The 21334-nt window shown below is 28.4% G+C and overlaps 2 protein-coding genes, 1 long non-coding RNA gene and 1 pseudogene across 3 annotated transcripts; 2 read left to right on the forward strand and 2 right to left on the reverse strand.

Annotated features, from left to right (window-relative positions):
• Nucleotides 1–5245: 5245 nt before the first annotated feature.
• LOC128395535 (28S ribosomal protein S15, mitochondrial-like) lies at nucleotides 5246–6747 on the forward strand. The gene is made up of 5 exons (XM_053355966.1): nucleotides 5246–5715; nucleotides 5781–5829; nucleotides 5906–5996; nucleotides 6069–6130; nucleotides 6224–6747. The coding sequence occupies exons 1-5, from the start codon at nucleotides 5447–5449 to the stop codon at nucleotides 6620–6622; spliced, it is 870 nt and encodes a 289-aa protein (XP_053211941.1). The 5' UTR covers nucleotides 5246–5446; the 3' UTR covers nucleotides 6623–6747.
• Nucleotides 6748–6791: 44 nt separating this feature from the next.
• On the reverse strand, nucleotides 6792–7536 carry LOC128395543 (nucleolar protein 12-like). Its single transcript, XM_053355975.1, is given in 4 exon segments — nucleotides 6792–7070; nucleotides 7073–7138; nucleotides 7141–7167; nucleotides 7293–7536. Coding segments are annotated over 4 exon segments (408 nt in total). The 5' UTR covers nucleotides 7372–7536; the 3' UTR covers nucleotides 6792–6834.
• An 858-nt stretch (nucleotides 7537–8394) lies between these two features.
• On the forward strand, nucleotides 8395–20344 carry LOC128395529 (uncharacterized; annotated as a pseudogene).
• A 76-nt stretch (nucleotides 20345–20420) lies between these two features.
• Nucleotides 20421–21265, reverse strand: LOC128395545 (uncharacterized). The gene is made up of 3 exons (XR_008326666.1): nucleotides 20835–21265; nucleotides 20699–20727; nucleotides 20421–20607 (listed from the first exon to the last, which is right to left on the reverse strand). It is a non-coding gene; the product is annotated as an uncharacterized LOC128395545 (long non-coding RNA).
• Between the last annotated feature and the right edge of the window lie 69 nt (nucleotides 21266–21334).

The raw sequence follows: 21334 nt of genomic DNA on the forward strand, positions 1-21334 counted from the left end.
ATTAGATTTTTTTTTCTTCATCAGAACATTTTTTTCAATCAGAATTAACTATTAGATTTATCATCAATATCTGGTTAACCATTTTTATTGCTTCCTCATAGGCGATAGTCAATCACCCCACCCACAATTCAACCTCCCACTAGTGTCTTTATCATCATCATCTTACCAAAAGGATCATCTTACTCTCTCACTCACTCTCACTTTTTATCATCTGATTTTTTTTTCATCTTCTCATCATCTTATTATGAAATAACAACAGAAAGAGTAATAACAATAATAGTAATCATTATAAGCCATAGATGATAAAGATTCTGATGGGAGTTTGTGGGAGGAAGATATAAAAAATAGAAGATGAAAACTATCATCTTCATGATGATGATGATGATGATGAGACCAGTCAATGTCATAATGTTGTATCCATTAACTTTGATCTGTTCAATTGGCTGGTGATGATCATTCACGATGATTGACAATGTTACCCTGAAAAAAAATCTCCACATGAAAGAGAAGCCAAAAATTATATTGAGATGATGATGATCATCATCATGAAATCCCTCAGAACCACACCCAATCCCCTTTCTCTAAATCTTTTTAACTCTCTTCAAATCTGGATTATAATAAAATCATGATTAATAAATCAATCGGGATAATGATAATTGTTGCAAAGATATGAATCAAACTGATAGCTAGGAATGAGGTTAAACCAATTGACCGACTAACTATTTGCTATTTATTATCATTGTTGTTTATTATTATTACAAATGCAATTTAGTTTTTATTGTTATTATCATCGTTATTATTTGTTATCATCACAATTATCATAATAATAATAATCATCATCATCATAATCTTCATCAGTTACCTTGTGGCTCATCATCAGGTTACCAATTTAATACAACACTTTTTAGATTTGATTTTCCAATGAAAATATTTTCCAATGGTTGATTGTTGATGTAACTATTGAGGTGGACCATTTTCTCCAACAATTAACTTTAATTGTTATCCTTTAATTGTTGATCAAACTTTTTAGTGTAAAATATTTTCTCTCTCATAATAATAACAGTTACTCCATCTAAGAGAGTTCAGATGAACTTTTCTTTATGGATGAATATTTGTTGAATCTTTTTTTCTTTCCCATAAAATCAATACCATGAAAGGGGAAGATATTAAGATGATGATGATGATGAAGGGTTAGAATGAACATTTTATCATCCTTTTATTGTAGCTCACTTATCATCTTCTCTCCTTCTGTTTCAATTGTTTCTTCATGTGAACTGAATTATATCTTGCACCTCCTCCCATCGAGCAATATTTTCATTCAATAAAAATAATAATCATCATGATAATAGTTTAACATGGAGTTAAACAGAAACAATAATAAGCTTTGAGAATAAGAAAATTTCGAGTAATAATATTGAAGATAAAGTTTTTCTTCTTGTTATTTTCATCGATTCATTTCATGGAAAGAAAAGAGATAGAATATTGGAATCGATTTTTCTCTCTCTCTCTCTCTCTCTCTCTCTCTCTCTCTCTCTCTCTCTCTCTCTCTCTCTCTTTCTCATTGCTTAACACTTCTCTTAATCATCATCTTATCATATTCTTACTCTACTCATCATCTTACCACTATCAACTCCTTTGGTGGTTCTTAACCTTCAGTTCATGATAATACAATATATTTATACAGATATATTGTTATCCATGATATTTTATCATGAATAAGTTTCAATGTCTACTCAATGATTGAGTTCAAGTTGAAGTTAAATGTTGTATACACACATGATACTGTATGATCAATGGAGGGATGAGTTGGATGGTGGGTTTGATGATGAGAATGATATTTATCATCAATGTATTCAGAAAGATTATGGTTCAAGTTCTGGGTGAATTTCAATTCCCATGGTAAGTGTCAATCAAATAAACAAACAACTTATCAAGTTTGTTGAATAATTTTGTTTCTGGTTAGTTAAACAAATACCAACTAACCATAAGATATCATGAATATCATATATATAAATTTTTTTGCATCATGAATTTGAAATGAATTTCATGTAATGTTATTCTGAAGCGATGGTTATTACTATTGTAATGATTACTTGAAACGCAATCAAAGTTGATTGTTGTGTTTATATGTTACCATGAATTGTAAGCTAATAGTTATATGGTAATGTTACCATATCAGATTATTATTATCATTCTGATGATGATGATCATCAGTGTGTTTGATAATGATAAAATTGCCTAAGGTGATGAATCCATGATAATGTTATTTATTCAGAATCTGAACTTTTATCGTGTAAATTTTCAGCGTAGGGATGGGAGAGAGAGAGAGGAAATATTTTTATCCCATGTTGGAAAACCAATTTGCTGTTCTGCCAACAATTAAGGTTTTCCTCATGAGTTCATGGTTGAGGAAAGGAGGAAAAGGTTGATGGGAGATGAATTCTGTAAGGGATGAGGATGAAAAGGTGGATGATGAGTAGTTACAGTTTAGTGAATTGGAGGGTGAATTTATTTTTGTGTCAATAATTTTCTTGGGAATAAATTATTGAAACTGAATTTTTGTTAACTGTTCATTGGTTTGAATGAGAAACTGTTTCCAGATTAAATCAAGTATTCAAATTTTTGTATCTTCCTTAGAGAGAGAGAGAGAGAGAGAGAGAGAGAGAGAGAGAGAGAGAGAGAGAGAGAGAGAGAGAGAGATATGATGAGTATCTAGAGATATTCCTCTGAATGAATTAGACAAGAAGATAAAAATGTTCATCATGTTGATTTTCCGTGTTATTATTATATAATCTCTCTCATTTTCTGATATTATAACAATTTTGATTGCAATTAGTCAAGACTCTTTAATCATCATCCCTCGTCTTCAATCTTCATCATTATATTTGAAAATTGTATTATCATCATTATTTGTCCTTTTCCTGATTCCTTGTCATACAAACTCAACTTGAATTCATCTACAGTTAATTAACCGTTTACATCAATTAGATTTCCAATTACAATTTATTTTCTTCTTTCAATTTATCCTCTGTCTCTCTGTTTCATCTTTTTTCTTTCACTTCCGGTCAATTAGATAAAAATTTTGAGTCATCAATTTGTATGAGCTCCATTCTCAATATACTGATTTGTGAGTCATAATTGTCACCCTATTAATAGTTGTGATTAGATTGATAAGTTTAATTATGAAAATCAACTACATTTGATTTGAAAATAGCTATGCTTACATGATAGTCGATTCAATAGACTCTGTCCAATATTATTCATAAATTATAACACTTTTATCATGATATTATGAATATTCATCTAAATAAAATAAGAGCCCATCAATTATCATACCAATAAGATGGTGAGAAGTTATTAATAAATGTAACTGTAAATGAGTTTGATGAATGATGATGTTTGAATTGTTGATTGTTGGTTAACCCAAACTACTGATAGTCAAACTTGAAATAACAATTGGCTGATTAATGAACATAGAACTGATCACTTTACCTCATGATGATCACGATAAACTAAAACTTATTAGAATTAGGAAACTTGAATGAATTTTTCATTCTACCCTGTGATTCATCATCATGAACATGATTGAAAATTCTATCGAACTTTTTCCCCTTATCTTCTTCTTCGAGTTCTAACAGTAAATTTTTCTTCTCACTCAAGTTTAAAACTCGACTGGGAATTGAATAAGAAATGATATCAAATGCTGAGTTGACACTGAAACAACTAAGTTGGTTGTGGGTGAAAATAACAGTATTCATAAAGAGATGATGAAGATGATAACAATTGTAATATAATACATGAGACAATCTAATGGTTTGAATGAAAATCATAACAATAATAATAAATTGCTCACGAAAAGCATTTAAAATCGTAAGAGAAATCGAGAGAAAAAAGTTCTGGAACAAGTTGTCGAGGTGAAAAAAAACTCGAAAAGATGAAAGTGGAGAAAAAAAGTTCTAATCTTATTCTCAGGGGAGAAAATTTTGAAAAATTCGCAAAAAAAAACTGAAAGCAACGGCAAGAAAAAAGTTCTAATATTTATTACATTTCATATTTCATTTATTTGTTTCCATTATCATGATGATGATCAGAATATTATCTTTATTATCATCAGAACTTTTTTTATCTCTTCTCATCGAAGCTTAAAATTTTTTCTTTGGCTTGAAAATTTCGTTGAAAATTAATTCTGAAAACTTCTAACGGACATTTTAATTGTAACCATATTAAGCCAATCATGATGTTCATGATGATACATTGATTAGATGATTTGAATTAGCAATTTAAAATTAACGATAGAAAATGAAAAATTGAGTTAACATGACAACTTGAAAAGTTTTTCTTAATGGATGACACATACTCTTCAGTCTTCATCTTCATCCTCATCATCTACACCTCTTGTCTTAATGGGTAATAAGTAGTTGTCTTCATCATCATTCCAATGACATAAATATTATCTTCCTTTTTGGAAGGAAAAAAAAGTTCTTTTCATTTTTTTCGAAAGAAAAAAATATAACTCAACTCTAACTGTCTCATCTGATTTCTCGATAATTTATTGTGATTGATGTAACTTTATGTTGCATTTTAAGTGTTATCATGTTTTCAGAGTCAGAATTTTCTCTCCATGAAATATTTTCGGCTGAATGTTGAAGGTTCAAATAAACATATTGAGTTGGAATTTTGTTACTCTGATAAAAATAGAAATTAAAAGTTTCTTTTATTTTCCTCTCTTTCTTTCTCTGGTTTCATGATGGTAATTTACTCGCAATTTACATGTTAAATTGTTGTTTTTAAGAATCTTGTTAATCATTCATCTTGTTTCTTGTTCTGTTGATTTCCGGCTCTAAATTATGTCTCTTTAAATTGCTCTGATCAATTTTCTTCAATGATTGATTAATTTGGTTGGAAAAAAACTTCCACTTTAGAAAATTTATCTATTTATCTTTTATACTTATCCTTCTCATACTTCTCGTTGATTTGTTGAGTATTGAAAAAAAATTATTGAACCATAACAATTTTGGGAAAAATTAATGACTTTGTTATCTAAAAATACTTTCTCTTAGTTTACAATTAATGGAGAAACGTAATTTAAACTTCGCGCACTTTTAGAGACTCGAATCCAGAAAATACACTAACCCTCTGAGTTAGATACAAGTTAATAGTTGATTAATTGTTAATTGTTTGGTTATAAAAAGAAATTAAAAAATTTTACTCTTATTGAAAGCGAATTCTATACCAGCTATTTAGCTTTCTAATGATTTTTCCTAATTCCAAAATGATTTAACCTTCGAAATCGGTTGATTTTCTTGGTATCTGGTTGAATATCTGATCTTTTATTTGGATCTTTAAAATTGTTAACCAAATGTTTTGATTGTTTACATTTTTGATTATTTTTTGATTTTCTTTAATTACTTGCAATCAATTTATTTGTTTTGAATTTCTTTTCATCATGTTACCCTGTAGATTGAAGGTTCTAATGGGATCATTAGAAAGCTGGTCTAATCTCTTACGTCCTTGTGCCAGTGAATTGATGAATTTCAATCAAAATAGACACATGAGAGTCTGGAAGACTTGGCCCAACAATTGGGTTCCATTTGATTGGAAAAAACCTGAACCTCAACCTGGATTCTTCGAGTCGGGTGATCGTAAAGAAGGTTTAGATAAATTCGATCTCGATCAAATCAAACCAAATCTAAAGAATCTTGAGATTCTTAAAAAGTAATTAGTTTCACAGTGATTCTATTCTTATGATGTTAATTTGTTTCTCTTTTCTTTTATTCTAGTGCACCAGAATCGGTCAAGAAATTGTATACCCTTAGATTTGCTCGAAGAGTAAGAAATCAAATCAATAGTAATTTAGTAAATCTCTCCTTTAATTAATCTCTTTCTCCTTTTATCCATTTACTTCAGAGAATTGAAAATTCTTCAAAATTCTTTATACGAATCAAACTTACCAATACGAAGACGTTTGTTGGACAAAAATGAATATGAAAGAAAAGGTTAGCATTGTTGACAATTTAATTCTAATTCCTATTGATTCAATTTATAACTTCATCTTCTTCGGTCAACAGTAATCCGATTGACAGTAGCAATTAGGCACATAAGAGACGTGATTAGAAATGAATCTCAAAATGTAAGTTTATTTCTCTTGGGCAATACAAAAATTTCATTTCCATTTCTATTCAAATTTGATTATTAATTAACTGTAATTCTCTAATTTTCTCAGAGTGCTGGTCATAAGAATCTTGTTTCTAGATATATTAACAAACGTTACAAATTTCTGGTCGAATTGTATAAGATTGACAGAGAATCGTGTCAAATGCTTTGCGACAAATTAGAGATCGACTTTAAAGTGCCGCTACCCTATTATTGGCCTTATCCATTCCTAGAGAGAAAACGAACCATAAGAGAAACTTGTGAAACTTATTGTAAGGATATTAAAAAAAAGAAATTAGATGAATATAAGGAGATATTAAACCAGGAGAAGATCAAATTTGCCGAGGAAAAGGCTCGAAAACTGGAATGGATCGAGAAAACAATGGCCGAACACAAGATAACCGAAGATATGTTGCAAGATTCGAAGCCACCCATACATCTCGCTGCTAAATACGTTTACTTGGAATAATCAATTTCCAAATATTTATATCAGTTTATTATCCAATCATCAACTACCCTTGGAATTAGTTGATTAGTGTAGTCCTTTAAAGTAACGATATGATTTGAATAGAACCGAGTTTTGTTTTTCACCAATGCGATTTTTTTAGGCAAAATATTTTGATTGTTTGGGTAAACGGTTGAATATTACACAATTGGTTTAATTTATTAATAGTGAAACTATTATCTTTTAGCAGTAGAATTGCTAGAAACACCTTCACCTGCATCATCGTCAGGTAGGGAGGAAAACTTATTATAACCCATTAACAGATTGAGAGAACCGCCGATTTCCATAGGATCCATTGGACTAATTGTTACCACTTGATCAGGTAAATCATAGGTTTTAATTGCTTCTTTTGGTAGGATCGCTTCTAAATCAGGGTCACCTTGTTGATTAAGATAAGCTTGTTTAAGTTTTCTCGTTTCTCTTTTCTCAATTTGATTCTCAATTCTCTCATTTGTTTGTCAATCTTATCCTTGGCTTTCATTTTCTCTCCTGTTTCCTTTTCTGAAATCCTGAAATTCAATGAGAATAGATAAAGTTAGTGTTTTCATTCAAATAATCGGTCAACAATCAACAATAACAATTAAAGATTAGCAGAAAAAAAACTCAATGGAAAATATAAAACAAACCATCTTACCAGATAGATAATCTTTCCGTTCCTCCTCATCAAAGACCAAATTTAATTTCTTGATCTTCTTTAGCTTCTTCTTGCCCATAATTTAACAATTAAATTAATCACAATAAGCAAATTAACCTTTAAATTAACAGAGAAATAAAATCAAAACAATTAAACCAAAATGTCACCAGAAAAACACATGTCCGATTCAGGGAGCGTTTCCAAAGTACAAACTGAAAAAATTTCTTTCAATTTTTTCATTTTAATTGTGATTATTGATAATTTGATTAAAATTGTTATTCCAAAATCAAAATTGATAAGGCAACAATTAAGGTTAATCAAAGGTTACCATAGGTATAGAAATGGAATTCCGATGATAAGTATTGATAATTAGAAAAAAGAAATTGTATCGAATGAAAATTCTTCAAATTTAAAATTAACTTTGGAATTGAATTAAATTAATGCTCTAAATTAATGAGAGATGGAAAAAATAATCAATTCAATTCTGTTTATTAACCTTGGAAATGAAAATTTCAAGCCTCATGTTGAGGAGAATCAATTAATTGCCTTTGATAAACTAATTTTGTTATTTTAACCTTTAAATTAGAAAACGTTTCTTTTAATTTTAAATTGTTGAAATTCATCAACAATCATCATCCGATGTTTAAATTAAATTGTTGAGCAAATAAACAGAAAATTATCCAAACATTGGCAAAAGTTTCATTCAAGAATCAATCTCTCAGCAGGTAATCAGAAAAAAAAATTAGATCAACAATCAACCAGTAATATCAAATTCAATGACTTTGTAAATGATACAATTTAATTATAACAAAAATAAAAACCAACAGAGTTTCAGACAATTAACCGATTAACTATTAACTAAAGTCCACCATGGAAACAGTTGATACAATTTCAAAATCAATTTAATTGCTCTAAAGATAAATATCGCCTAAAGGGTTGATTTAATTATCCGATTTATTTGTCAAACCTTAATTAAAAAACTGTTATAATTGAATAATTATCAACAATCAAATCATGATTCCCAGAATAAACTGATTAAAGCTCGGAATTGTTGATAAACTTTCATTATAATAATATCAATAAGTTGTGACATGCTCGTAACAATCAACTAATTGTAATAATAATAATAGTGGTTAAATCATTGAGACGATGAAAGTTATTCCATATACACTTTCATTCAATGATTGAATCTCAAAGAGGCAAAGTTAATCAGAATAAGAATATAAATAAGTTACAATTAAAAGAAAAGTTTAAAATCAAATTATTTTAAATTGTGGTGAATTAATATATTCGGAAAAAGTTAAGAAAAAGATATAACTAAATTTTTCACCAAAGTTCAGATTGTCAATTCTAAATTGTTCCTATTACCATAGGAATCGTTTAATTGTTTTAGGATAAAGATCGTTGTTTAGATCAAACTGAAAAAATGGGCTATGATCTAAATCGTTTCCGTGGACCGGTCAGTTCCGTTGTGATCTGTTGTGTTTGTCAAAGTGTACTCGATGATCCGATTCAAAGTTACAATTGTAAACACGTTTATTGTCGAGGTTGTATTACTCCGATTCTCAATGAGTCTGGAGGCGGAGGTCAATCATCGTCCACTACATCAACACCAAACTCTTCCTCATCAAATCAATCCCTGAACTCAGCGGTCACCAGTTCGACTGTTGTATGTCCCAAATGTAAGAAACCGTTGGCCCCAAGTGACCTTGAGATACCCAAGAGTGTGAAAACTTTTGTATCCAATTTAGAGATAAAATGTGATTACGCTTCGAACGGGTGTTATCAGTACGTTAAATTGGACGATTTACCAGGTCACCGGGAATCTTGTTCATTTAATCCGGAAAATAGTCTAACCTGTGCCAATAATTGTGGTGCTGTAATGAAACGAAAGGAAATCGCTACACATTGTTGCCTGAGTTACTTACAATCGGTAATCTCAGAGCGAGATAGTTATATTGATGAAGTGGTTAAAGAGTGTCGAGAGTTAAGGTCAGAAAATCGTCGACTCAAGTTAACTAATGGTAAACTTAAGGAAGAAAATGATAAACAGCGAGATGAAATTCGTAAGCTTAAAAATGAACTTGACTCCAAAAAGGGAATCACGTCGCTTCTAAAGTTTGATCTTCTCTACTCGCAATCGAAAGCCGTCTCTGAGGAACATCGTGCCTACATTCGAGAACTTAAGACCAAGGGATTGATCTCTTCGAATAAAGTTTTCGAGTCTATGATTCTTGTCGATATAAATAATTTTACCACCAAGGAATCGAACACAAGAAAAGCGTAAGTTCATCCCACATAATTTTCGATGTTTCGTTCACAATTCGTAAAATTGAGCAATTGAGAGAAAGAGAAGAGAGAAAAAAAAACTTCGATTCTTCAATGATTAGTAAACTATTTTACCTTCGAAATATTATTATTACTATTTTCTATCGATTTAATAAGACAAATTTCGTGACTTGAACATAATTCTGTTGTTTTCTCTCTATTTAATTTCTCCCATCTCTCTATTTCTCATCATGATCTTCATCATGATGATTGAGTTGATGATTAGTTTATTATGATTAGAACAAAAGAAAAGGAAACAAGTTGAAAGAGTGAAAAATTTTCATGAGAAAATGAAAACTTCCAATTATTCACATTTTCTTAAACTTTTCCAACAAGTCAAATACTCGAGACAATTTAAAGATTAACCAAATTAAGAACAATTAACTTTCAACATTTAACAATTGATTTTTCATCAATAGTCCTCAAACTTTGACCTTATCAATTGATTAATATACAGTTAAATCGTATTTAAGTCAATCAAACAATCGGGTTATTATCGAATGGAAATTTCTTGTATAATTAAAATTTATTGATTGTAACAATCATGATATCTAATAATTGAATTTATTTCCAAAATCAATGGATATCAACAAATAAGATTCAATGTCAAATTCAATAGCGTTGTTTTACCGAGAAACTAAATCTAATTGTTTAATTATCACTTTCCTATTTTTGTTGTATTCCTTTAGTTAGCTAAATGATTAACGTTAATTGTTGATTATGATTGATTTCATTTCCAATTGAGTCAAAAGTTATTTACATTATATGAGGACATCTAACCTTTCTTGGTGATTAAGTGTTGACCTTAATTGTTGGTTCTATATTTTTCCATTCACAATTAATTGTCTTCAACTGAATCTATTTTTTAACAACAATTGAAAAACATGATTGATTGATTGTTATTTGGGTAAGATAAAAATATCATCATGAAGATCTATTGATTAAATTAACTAAAAGATACAATATCAATGGTGACAATTAACTTGATTATGTTTAGTGAAATGGTAAGAAACTAATCTAATTATGAGTTAGATTATTGTAATGAAAAATATTTCATTATTAATTTTTGAATCTCTAATTAATTTTGATTAGTAGAAACCACAATTAACCTAATTTATATATATCAGTAAGTTGATGTTCATTTATATGCATATATCTAATGAATTTTAATCCAATTGTAATACCCTAGTAATTAACAACTGTCAATTCTAATTTATAATCATTACAATTCAATTCTTGTTAATCTTTTAAAGTATCAAACAGGAATTAAGTTGACAATTTTAACAAATAATCAGCTAATCGTATTAATTAAAGTGTAATTTATTAGCCATTGTAACGAGATTAATCCAAGTCAATCAATAGTGATTAGTACATTGGGGATTAATCATGTAAAGTTTTCCTTCCTCGGATAAGATTAATGGTGATTAAGATAATTATATAATCATTATTGAAACTGATTATTAGCTAATTGCAAATATTGACACATTTGGTTAACAATTTAATCATGGACCATATGATTTTTCACATTCAACATTGTAATCATTGTTTTAACCATGAATTGTGATCAAGAGATTATCTTTGAATCTTAATTGTGATTAGTTTCGCTTCCTTGATTATTTTGGATCTTAATCATTTTCATCATGATAATCAAAAACACTAAGAGTATAATTAGCATGTCAATCGATGTGGAAATTAAAGATTATCGTTATTCAGAGATAACCAGAATTCATGGAGTTTGATGATTCTGTAAATTGTGAGTCTTTTGCAATTTAAGAAACTAAAACACAATTAACTGGATGATATAAGAAAAGGACATTCTCTTATCATCTAAGATGATTAAGGATGATAAAAGAATGATAAACTTTTCCATTACAACGTCAACGTTGATTGTTGATCAACTTTGTTTTCAGTTAATTGTTGTTATCAACTGAGTTCCATTCGTTGACATGGTTACTCTTTGCTGAGTTTCCATTCGTTGATTGTTACAGTTCGAGTGAGTTCATCGAGATAAATTGACGGAGCGGAAAGTTTTACAGCTAATGATAAAGATAACGTACATATTGAAAGCTGCTATAATTCCGGTGCAGTTAACAAAATAACCTTAGTTTTCAATCGAGCTGCAAATTAAGTCAAAATCAGCGGTTATTTTGTTAACCTTTTCACCGGAATTATATCGCGCTTTCAAATATCATGTACGTGAAAATTTGTTTCTATCTTTTATCATTAGCTGTAAAATTGTCAATAGTTTTATTGAATATCTCGAAACGCAGTTCGATAGGTAAACTTTTCACTCGATAAACAGAGTATCAAATGTCTATCGACTGTTGAGTTTCATTCCGTTTTCAGTAATAAATGAAAGGGACTTTAAGGTCTATTTCGTTTCATACAGCCAAAGATTTCAGATTTAAAGTAGATATTGATAAAGATCATAAATTGCTATTGATTAGTTTAAATTATTCTATGTATGAGTTTGCAAAATTGATTCAAAGTTTCGTCTATAAACCCGTTTTACGCAAAAATAAGTCCTAGAGAGACAAAAATTGAACTAAATTTATCATATCTTCTGTTCTCTTTATGTAAAATTAAATCGAAAATCTGAGTTAGAAATGGATCAAGTCCTTTAATAATTTAGTAACAATTAGATTGGATCAAGATAAGAAATACAAAGTAATGTTGTTAATAATGAAGTTAAGAAGGATAGAAATGGATCAATCCTTTAATAATTTAGTAACAATTAGATTGGATCAAGATAAGAAATACAAAGTAATGTTGTTAATAATGAAGTTAAGAAGGATATTATCAATTAAGAAAGTAAAAGTTTCAATTGCAAAGGTGAATCATCATCGTGAACGATTAATGATCTTAAGTTTCGTTAGATTAAGTTTATTGTTTATCTATCGATTTGAACTATTATTTTATCGGTTTCATCTCATTTTTGGATGAGAATTTATCATCATGAATATAATAATAACATCCGATGGGTGGAAACTGAGAAAAATCAATCAGGTAAATTTTTGCTCAGGTGAAACGTATTAATGTAATATCATCTTCACCATGATCAGTAATAGATGAATATAATCAATGGTGGAGAAAAAAAGTTCCAACGATTTAACAGAATGATAAAATTCAATAACAAGATGAAACAGATTGAAAAGACTTGAATCAAGTATTGAAACGTTCATTCATCAACATGAACAAAGATGATGAATAATAACAGTACAAAAACTTTGATAATAATATTACTTGAGTCGAAAATAATATCTCAAGTCATCAGAACTTTATCTTCATCTTTTTTTCCCATAGAAAAAAAAAACTTTTCATCATTAGATTAATTCCAAGTTTACATTTTCTAACATTCGAAATGAAATGTTACTATTTTCATCACCTTCCCATCAGAAAGTTTTCCTACGATTGAATAAGGAGAGAGAAAAACTTTTACCACATTCAAGTTGAGATAATATTATCATCACAATTCGATAGAAAAGCGATAATCATGTTGTTCATTTTGTTCTTTTATCATCAATTTAATCTTCATCATCATGATCAACTTTCTTCACTAATCAAAAGCTCAAACAATTTTATCGATAAACAATAATGAAAAATATCGATCTTAAATACTTTCAGTTGGAAGAAAACAACAACTCGTGGAAATAGAAAAGAATGAAAAACTTTCATTTCAAATGAACTTTTTTCTTCTTCTTTTAAATTGTTATCAATCTGAGAGCCGGAAGGAAATGAATAAATATCATGATTGTAATAATATCTTTTTCTTTCTTATATTACCTTTTTCTTCAGTTCTATTTTTCTAACTTATCTCTGATGATGAAGATAATCATCATGAAAGCTTAAAGGTTTGTTTTTGTTTATATCTTGATGAGCTTGAAATGTATTCCAGGTTGAATGGAGCATGAAAACTTGAAGATTTTTTTTCCATGATAGTGGCTTTTGTTTTAACTGAGTAATTCATGAGATAAAGTTCTGAATCAAGCTCTCTTCACCAGTAGTCTCAGGCTTGTAAGAAATATCTATATCTTTGTGATGGGAAATTCATTGGGATTACAATTCAACTCCTTTTCCTCAACCCATTATGAATACATATCGTTTCTTTTTCTTCCCAGAGACAAGAAGAAAACTTTAAAATGATGATAACCTGTCAAGTAAAATGTTATATCACATGAGAATGATAAGAAGAGACGAATAAAAAAAGTTCTGAACTTTTCTTTAGAAAACTCGAAAACTTGAACAGTTACAATTACGTTTCATATTAACTTCGTAGTTATTTTCTGTCATTTCTTCCACTTCCTTTTAAATTGTGATCATCTGATAGATTCAATATTTACTTTGATTGTTACACAAAAGGGAAAGGTAATCATCTTAATCTTCATCTTCATGATGATGATAAATAAATGATTCAATTGGATTTTAAAACTTGACTGGTGAATTAACGTTGATTTTTTAACCAGTCTCGTTACTTTTACCATGTATCCATTGTAATCAGTTTGAATCAATTGATTCAATTTCATTGAATATAAAGAGATAACAAAAATTCCATCATGAAAATTTCAGATTCTCCTTGTGGCTACAATTGTGAATCTGAATCTCTTTATATTAGATTTTACATCGAAGGCTATTTACTTTTTCTAGATTCTATTGAGCCGAGTGTTGAGTTTTCTGTCTTTCAATACTTTTATATTCTTCATATTCAAGGTATTAACAGCGAAACCATTGAATTAACCATGGAAAAGTTCATCTCAATTCAAAGTTGACATTTCGTTGGAATCTCTGTAGAAATAGTGTAAATTTACCATTTCAATTGGAATTCTAAGTTAATAAAATTTTTTAACCAGTCTCGTTACTTTTACCATGTATCCATTGTAATCAGTTTGAATCAATTGATTCAATTTCATTGAATATAAAAGAGATAACAAAAAATTCCATCATGAAAATTTCAGATTCTCCCTTGTGGCTACAATTGGGAATCTGAATCTCTTTTTATATTAGATTTTACATCGAAGGCTATTTACTTTTTCTAGATTCTATTGAGCCGAGTGTTGAGTTTTCTGTCTTTCAATACTTTTATATTCTTCATATTCAAGGTATTAACAGCGAAACCATTGAATTAACCATGGAAAAGTTCATCTCAATTCAAAGTTGACATTTCGTTGGAATCTCTGTAGAAATAGTGTAAATTTACCATTTCAATTGGAATTCTAAGTTAATAAAATGAAAGCTTACCTTCCAAACATATATATGAACAATTAACTATCACGACTCGATGATAGTTAATTAAAACTGCAGAAATTCACACACCCAACAGTTAAGATAATCAAGTTGACTCCTTTATTTCAATCAATTGTAAGTTTAATTGTTCAAAAGGTAAATTTTATCATGTTAAGAAAGTTCATTTCCAGTTGATTATTATTGTTTTTCCTAATGATTTCGTGATAGATTGATTTTCATCATGAAAAAAAGAGTAAAAATAAAACCAAAACGAACTGAAATTAACCTTGGGTCTGAATAATTGTCAACAATAAACTTCAATGAATCAAAAAAGTTTCAAACTCAATCAATGATTTATTTCTGGTGCAGTTAAAAGTTTCATCATAAGCTAAATATTCAACATGATACAGAAATTTTCAATCTCCATGAACTAAATTCATTGATTGTGAAATCAACACAGAATATATATTATCTCCTCCTTCCCAGAACTTGATTATGAAATTTTGGCTTGTAATTGTTAAGATAAATATTTAACAAGGATAATAATATTATCATGTTCACGATAACATGAAATTTCATCATCAGAATCTTGAGATAAAAGATCATTTTATCAGAAACGAAATTTTTCAGGTAATAACATTAATTTCAACAATCAGCTAAATGGTGTTAATAGTTTGCCCAACAGAAATTATTTCTATTAATATTATTGTTTAATTGAACTGCTCGATTGTTGTAACAATCAACAATTTATCATTAAGCTTTCGCCTGATTGTAGCCCAATTAAGTTAATTATAATGGTTATGATGATGTTCCTGTTATTATTATTGATTATATAAGTTAATTTGAATCAAATTGTAATCCAGAGTAAATATTAATATAATAGTAATCCCTGGATTTGTTTGTAAACGTGAACAAACAATTAACTTTGCAACAAGATAAACGATTGGTAAACAACAACAATTAAACATCATTAGCTGATTAATTTAATGAAAACGTGATGACCAAATGATTATGATTGTTATTAGATATTTAATTTTGAATTACTTTTCATGATTTGAGTGACAATTTAGGAATAGAAAATTAAATTTTCAATTATATTGTTAGTATTTTAATCAGCCAGACGATTAATCAAATTGCTCATAATCTAATTGAGATCAGAAAATTAAATATCGTTTACATGTTTAAGCAATTTCATTGAAGTTCAAAGATTTTGCTTCAAGATTGCTTTCAATAGATTTCATGATAATCATGATAATGATAAAAGATTTCTAGATGATCCATTAAGATAACATGTATACAAGACAGAATGAAGAAAGAAATAGAAAAGTTCTAACTCTTTTCGAGAAAAGTTTCATTTTCTGTTATTTCTCATTCTTTTCAAATTTCTTTTCATGTTTTTATCATTTTTGATCATCTTTACAATCACCCTGATGATGAAGATGATGGTTAAAGATGATGGAAGAGAAAATTGAAATTCGTAAAGACCATTACATGAAATAATTTGATATAATGATCATCATGAAAGGAAAGGAAAAAATAGAGAAAAGATTCAAAGTTTTTATGAGAAAATAAAATTGATATGAAAGTTTTCAATGTAACATGTTGACAATCAATGAAGCTGATCAATGATGATCATTTAAACATATTGAAATACTACAATAAATAAAACATGAAAATATCATGATTATCAAGTGAAAAATGAAAAGTATATCAAATTGCTCATTGGGAGTGAAGTTTATGTCTAAGCTTCAAGTATCATGATTAACTGTTAATTATGGTCCATTGAATTGATTTCATTGATATATGTTTGCACTCAACAATTAGTGGGTGTGTTGATTAGATGATAACTTTGAGGATTATAACAGATAGTCAACTTTTTGAATGAACAATCAATGCTCAGATTGTTGATCCCAATTTGATTTATCAATCGATCAGCTCTTAATATCGTTCAACTGGAAAAAAAGAAAATATCATTTACAATCAACAATTTAGTATATAGATTGTAGATTATCCTTTTCATGAGGTGAAATTGTTCGTTTTTAATATTCTTAACATTATGGTGAAAAAAGTTCTAAATGATATTCAAATACAGACCACTATCGTATTCATTTGATATTTATCATTATTATTGATGATATTAATAGTTATCTTATGTTAATATCTGCTAATGATTATGTAACAATTAGTAGTAGTAATACAATATTTTAATTGTTTACTATTATCATCCCATTATCATGTAGTCATTAGTTTGGAGTTGATTAGTAGAGCAATTAAAATGTAAATAATTTATGATTGATTTATACCAATCAATTTTGACTATTATCTCTTGATTTAGTTAATTACGAAAGGTCAATCTATCTAATAGTAGCTCCTGTTGATTAATATTCTCGGTGTTTATCAAGTAAATCGTTAATTTTGGCAAGTATAATCAAACTATTAGTTGATTAGTTTAAATTATCGGTGATTTATTTGATTCTCATCAATTGATCTGAAAGTAGTCTGTTAGATATCAAACTGTATTAGTATCAATAGATTAAAATAGAAAATAAATTTAGTTATTAATCGATGATTAGAATAATAGTAAATCAGATTTTAAGTTGAAAAATTAATTAATCTAATTGTCAATAGTAAATGTGAATCTCAAGAAATCAATATTTGTAATTATCATAACATTGCGCAAATTTGTAAGCAAATTGGCCAATTGGTCATCTATTTGTAATGATTATACATTAATTGTTACAGTTAAATGTCAACAAAACTAATTAATTCATTGTAATAACAATTTGATTCCCTTTGAATTAATGATTGGAACATAATTGTTACATAATATTAATCATTACGTAGATGCGATCTAATCAATTGGAAAGTAATTTGAGAAAATTGGGTTAATTCAAATTGTATCTAAACAGAATAGCAAGTAAATTGTTGATATAATCATTTCTGATTATGATTAGGTAAACAATGAGTATATTATTATCAAATTAAATTATCAATCTAAATTGCTGCTTCTTTTTTTAATAACTTTTTCTAATGGGATTTTTTATCTGCTTGTATTGTTATGATCATTTTTGGTAAATTTACTAATTCATTCACTGTCATCGATTGTTATTAATAATATCTTGCCCAAAATGATCAACTAAATTGTTGATAAGTTTAATTTTTAATGATGTTAGTGTTATTACTTAATTGTCAATCGATAAATTGTTTCTTCGTATATCTTATTGTGATGGACAAGAAAGTTAACTTATATAAAATGACAATAAAAGTTGAAAAAATTATAATTGTTATTATTGTTTTTCTAGTTCAAGGTTAATTGTTTGTGATGATTTATGTTCAGTTAATGTATTTTATCAAATTAAATTTGATTGTCTTGTTAATCATTTTTTTTATAAAACAGTGACGGAAGACAATTATAATTTAGATTAAATTTCAAAAGTAATAATCAAAATCCGATCAACAAAAGGAAATCCCTTCCAACTTGATAATACAATAATATGATAATAATAATAATAATATGAATGATGTAATTGTAATTGTAATTGTTAATCAATAGGAATATGGGAAAAAATACTAATCCATTGATTATGGTAATCAAAGTAATCAAGTAAAGATATTTTGATTAGATGGACAAAAGTATAAATTGGGTTTAGCAAACTACTGGACAATGTAGGTTAATACAATTAAGTAATCAGATTAGATCAGTAAAATTAAATCTGAAGTAAACTAATGAAAGAAAAGAAAGTAAAAAGTTAATTCTTACAATTAAGTTTTGATTAAAAGGTGAGATAGACATAAATCACTCTAAGTATATGAAAGTTAATTGTAAATCAATAGATTTCAACACATGGAGAGAGGGAGGGAGAGAATTAAAAATGAATTTAATAAAATACGTTAGTGGTTTTATTGGAAGTGTCATTTGTTAATCGTGATTGTGATTAAATCAGAATTGACAGGTAAATATAATGGGAGAAGATGGAAAGAGAGAGAGAGAGAGAGAGAGAGAGAGAGAGAGAGAGAGAGAGAGAGAGAGAGAGAGAGAAAATTAAGCTTAGCTAATGTGAAATGAATGTTAATATGCATGAATGAGTCAAGATTTCTTGATTCTTACTATTATTATCATTGGTAATCAGCTTATTAGATTCACCATTCCCTATGTAATATTATGTAAAAACTTTATTATTTAACTATCAGGGTATTAACATGATTATTATCTTACTGAATAATCTTTATCTATTTCTTTGATTGTCTCACCATTTTTGCATCATTATTATATCGTTAATGTGATTCTGTCTGATCATGTTAGTCGATTAGCTGAATAATGTTAAAAGCATCAAGTAAATGGTTAGCAAACACATAGATACAAATTAAAGATGAAGTAGATTAAATTAACTTTCAGGGAATGAAAAAAAAAGATCAACAATCAATAAATTATATAAAATTAACAAGCTAATTTTTAGTTAGGTTGGTATAATAGTGAGGTGTGGGTGTAGGTTGGTGTTGGTGAATAATGTATAACTTTATAAGTAAATCTAAAGGTAATTAAATTGAATAAGAATCACGGAATCCAACAAATGAGAGATCTAGATAAATATACCCTTAGGGTATTCATGTCGCTTTGTTTTCTGTTCAAGAAAGTGTGAAAATTCATCTTACATTCTCAACTTTAGTTAATTTAATTAGTACAACTTGACAAAAGGAAATGATCAAGAGTCGAGGTGTATGCAAGAATATAATCAACTAATATTGTAGCGGAATTAAGATGGCAAAGGAATCAAATTTTGGAATGACAATTGAGACTAACAAATCGGTTTCGAATTGTATTAAATCAGATTAATCTTTTGATGAATATAATTGATCTAGACATACCTGAACACTGGACCTAAAAGATTTTCAATTTAATTTTTGAAAAATCTAATTAGATTTTAAGTTCTTTCGATTTTTATCGACTTTTGTTCTTATTTTTGATTGTAATTGTCGAATCCCTTTGATTGCTAGAATGATTTTGCTTCCAATTTGCCATTTATTCTATTTTAATTCTATTTTTCTTTTCAATTTTATCCAGTGAATTGCGTCGATTTGTTCGTGTTCTTGAAATGTTGGCACCATTGATTCATCCTGAATGGAAAATATTAACCTCCAATGCACTTTACATATCGGTTTGTGTGGCTCTACTTTTGGGCACCTCAGGTCAGGTCATCGCTTTGACCAATAATTTTGACATCAAATTGCGAACTGAAAATATTATGGCTTCTTGGCAGGAAACAAATTGGACCTCATTTTGATCAATGCTGGAAAAGCGGCTATTTAGCTTTGGCTCCGTACGATTGTATTATTGGTATTTTTCCCAAAACGGTAACTAATCAGCTCAAAGAGGGAGGATATTTTTACGACTATACAACATTGTCTCGAAGATGCCCAATGGCTCATTGGAGACCATTAAAACGACCACTCAACAAGTGTAATTAAACGTAACCATCTCGATGCAAACACGTTTCACTCATTTCTCGTAATTGACAATCATAAGAAGGATATTCAAAAGATGAGAGATTCTTAGCTGATCCAAGACTTGTGAAGAAGAAATTTGTTTCTCGCTGGAGCAAAATCAACTGTTATAAATTATTTATCTTCTCGTTTTTAGCTTTATTCATAATAATTTCGATCATCTTCTTTAATCTTCCACCATCAAGCTGGTTAATTACCACGAATATGAAACAAACTGCAATGCAAACGTCAAGAAAGTCACAATTTAAAAGCAAATCAATCATATCTGGAAAGAGAAAAAAAAATGAATTGAAAAAAAGCACAAAGGCAATAATGTAAAAGATTAACAGGAGATCATTGAAACCGTGTATACTTACCATTTGTCAAAAGATTAATTGTTAACATGCTGAAATGAATAAAAAATTAATAAAATAAACACAAAATTATTTCAAATTGATTGAAAATAAAATTAAAAAATTACAATAATTGACACGAGAAACAAAAACAATTTACCTTTTGAATTTTCGGTGAATTAAAAACAAAAAACAAGTAAAAGAATCGGATAAATACACATTGAAGACCATTAAAACTGAGAGAATTTGTTTTTTACCATGGTGAACACCAAATTCATTTATTTCACAGCAAGTTCACTTTTCAGCTTTCAGGTCAAGACGGAAAAATTAGCTTCCATAATTGTCCCAATAAATGAACTAGGACAATTTAATTATGTACAATCAGTAAGAATCTAAGATGGAGAAAAATTGATTACTTTCAATTTTCATTATGATTTCGTTGATTTTGATCGTTCTTTTCACTAAATAATAGGCTGGGAGCAAGTAGTTCTCGAACCAGAAAAGAGAATAAATTAATTTTAATCCACAAACAATTAAAATTAACACAAAAAAAATTAGATAAAAGGGTTAACAGTAATTAGAATGGAAAAAAAGAAATTAAAATCTTTTCTTTAGAAATTAAATTTTTCTCTTTTTCGATACATCGTTTGGATTTCGATG

This window comes from Panonychus citri, unplaced genomic scaffold (assembly GCF_014898815.1).
Source record: "Panonychus citri isolate SS breed McGregor unplaced genomic scaffold, ASM1489881v1 Contig00141, whole genome shotgun sequence".
Classification (NCBI taxonomy): Eukaryota; Metazoa; Arthropoda; class Arachnida; order Trombidiformes; family Tetranychidae; genus Panonychus; species Panonychus citri.

Excerpts from the sequence above, each read along its gene's own strand:
- LOC128395535 (XM_053355966.1), top strand. The coding sequence starts at position 5,447 with ATGTTACCCTGTAGATTGAAGGTTCTAATGGGATCATTAGAAAGCTGG. Across the intron at positions 5,716-5,780 it reads AATCTTGAGATTCTTAAAAA|TGCACCAGAATCGGTCAAGA; the intron begins GTAATTAGTTTC and ends CTTTTATTCTAG. Across the intron at positions 5,997-6,068 it reads AAATGAATATGAAAGAAAAG|TAATCCGATTGACAGTAGCA; the intron begins GTTAGCATTGTT and ends TTCGGTCAACAG.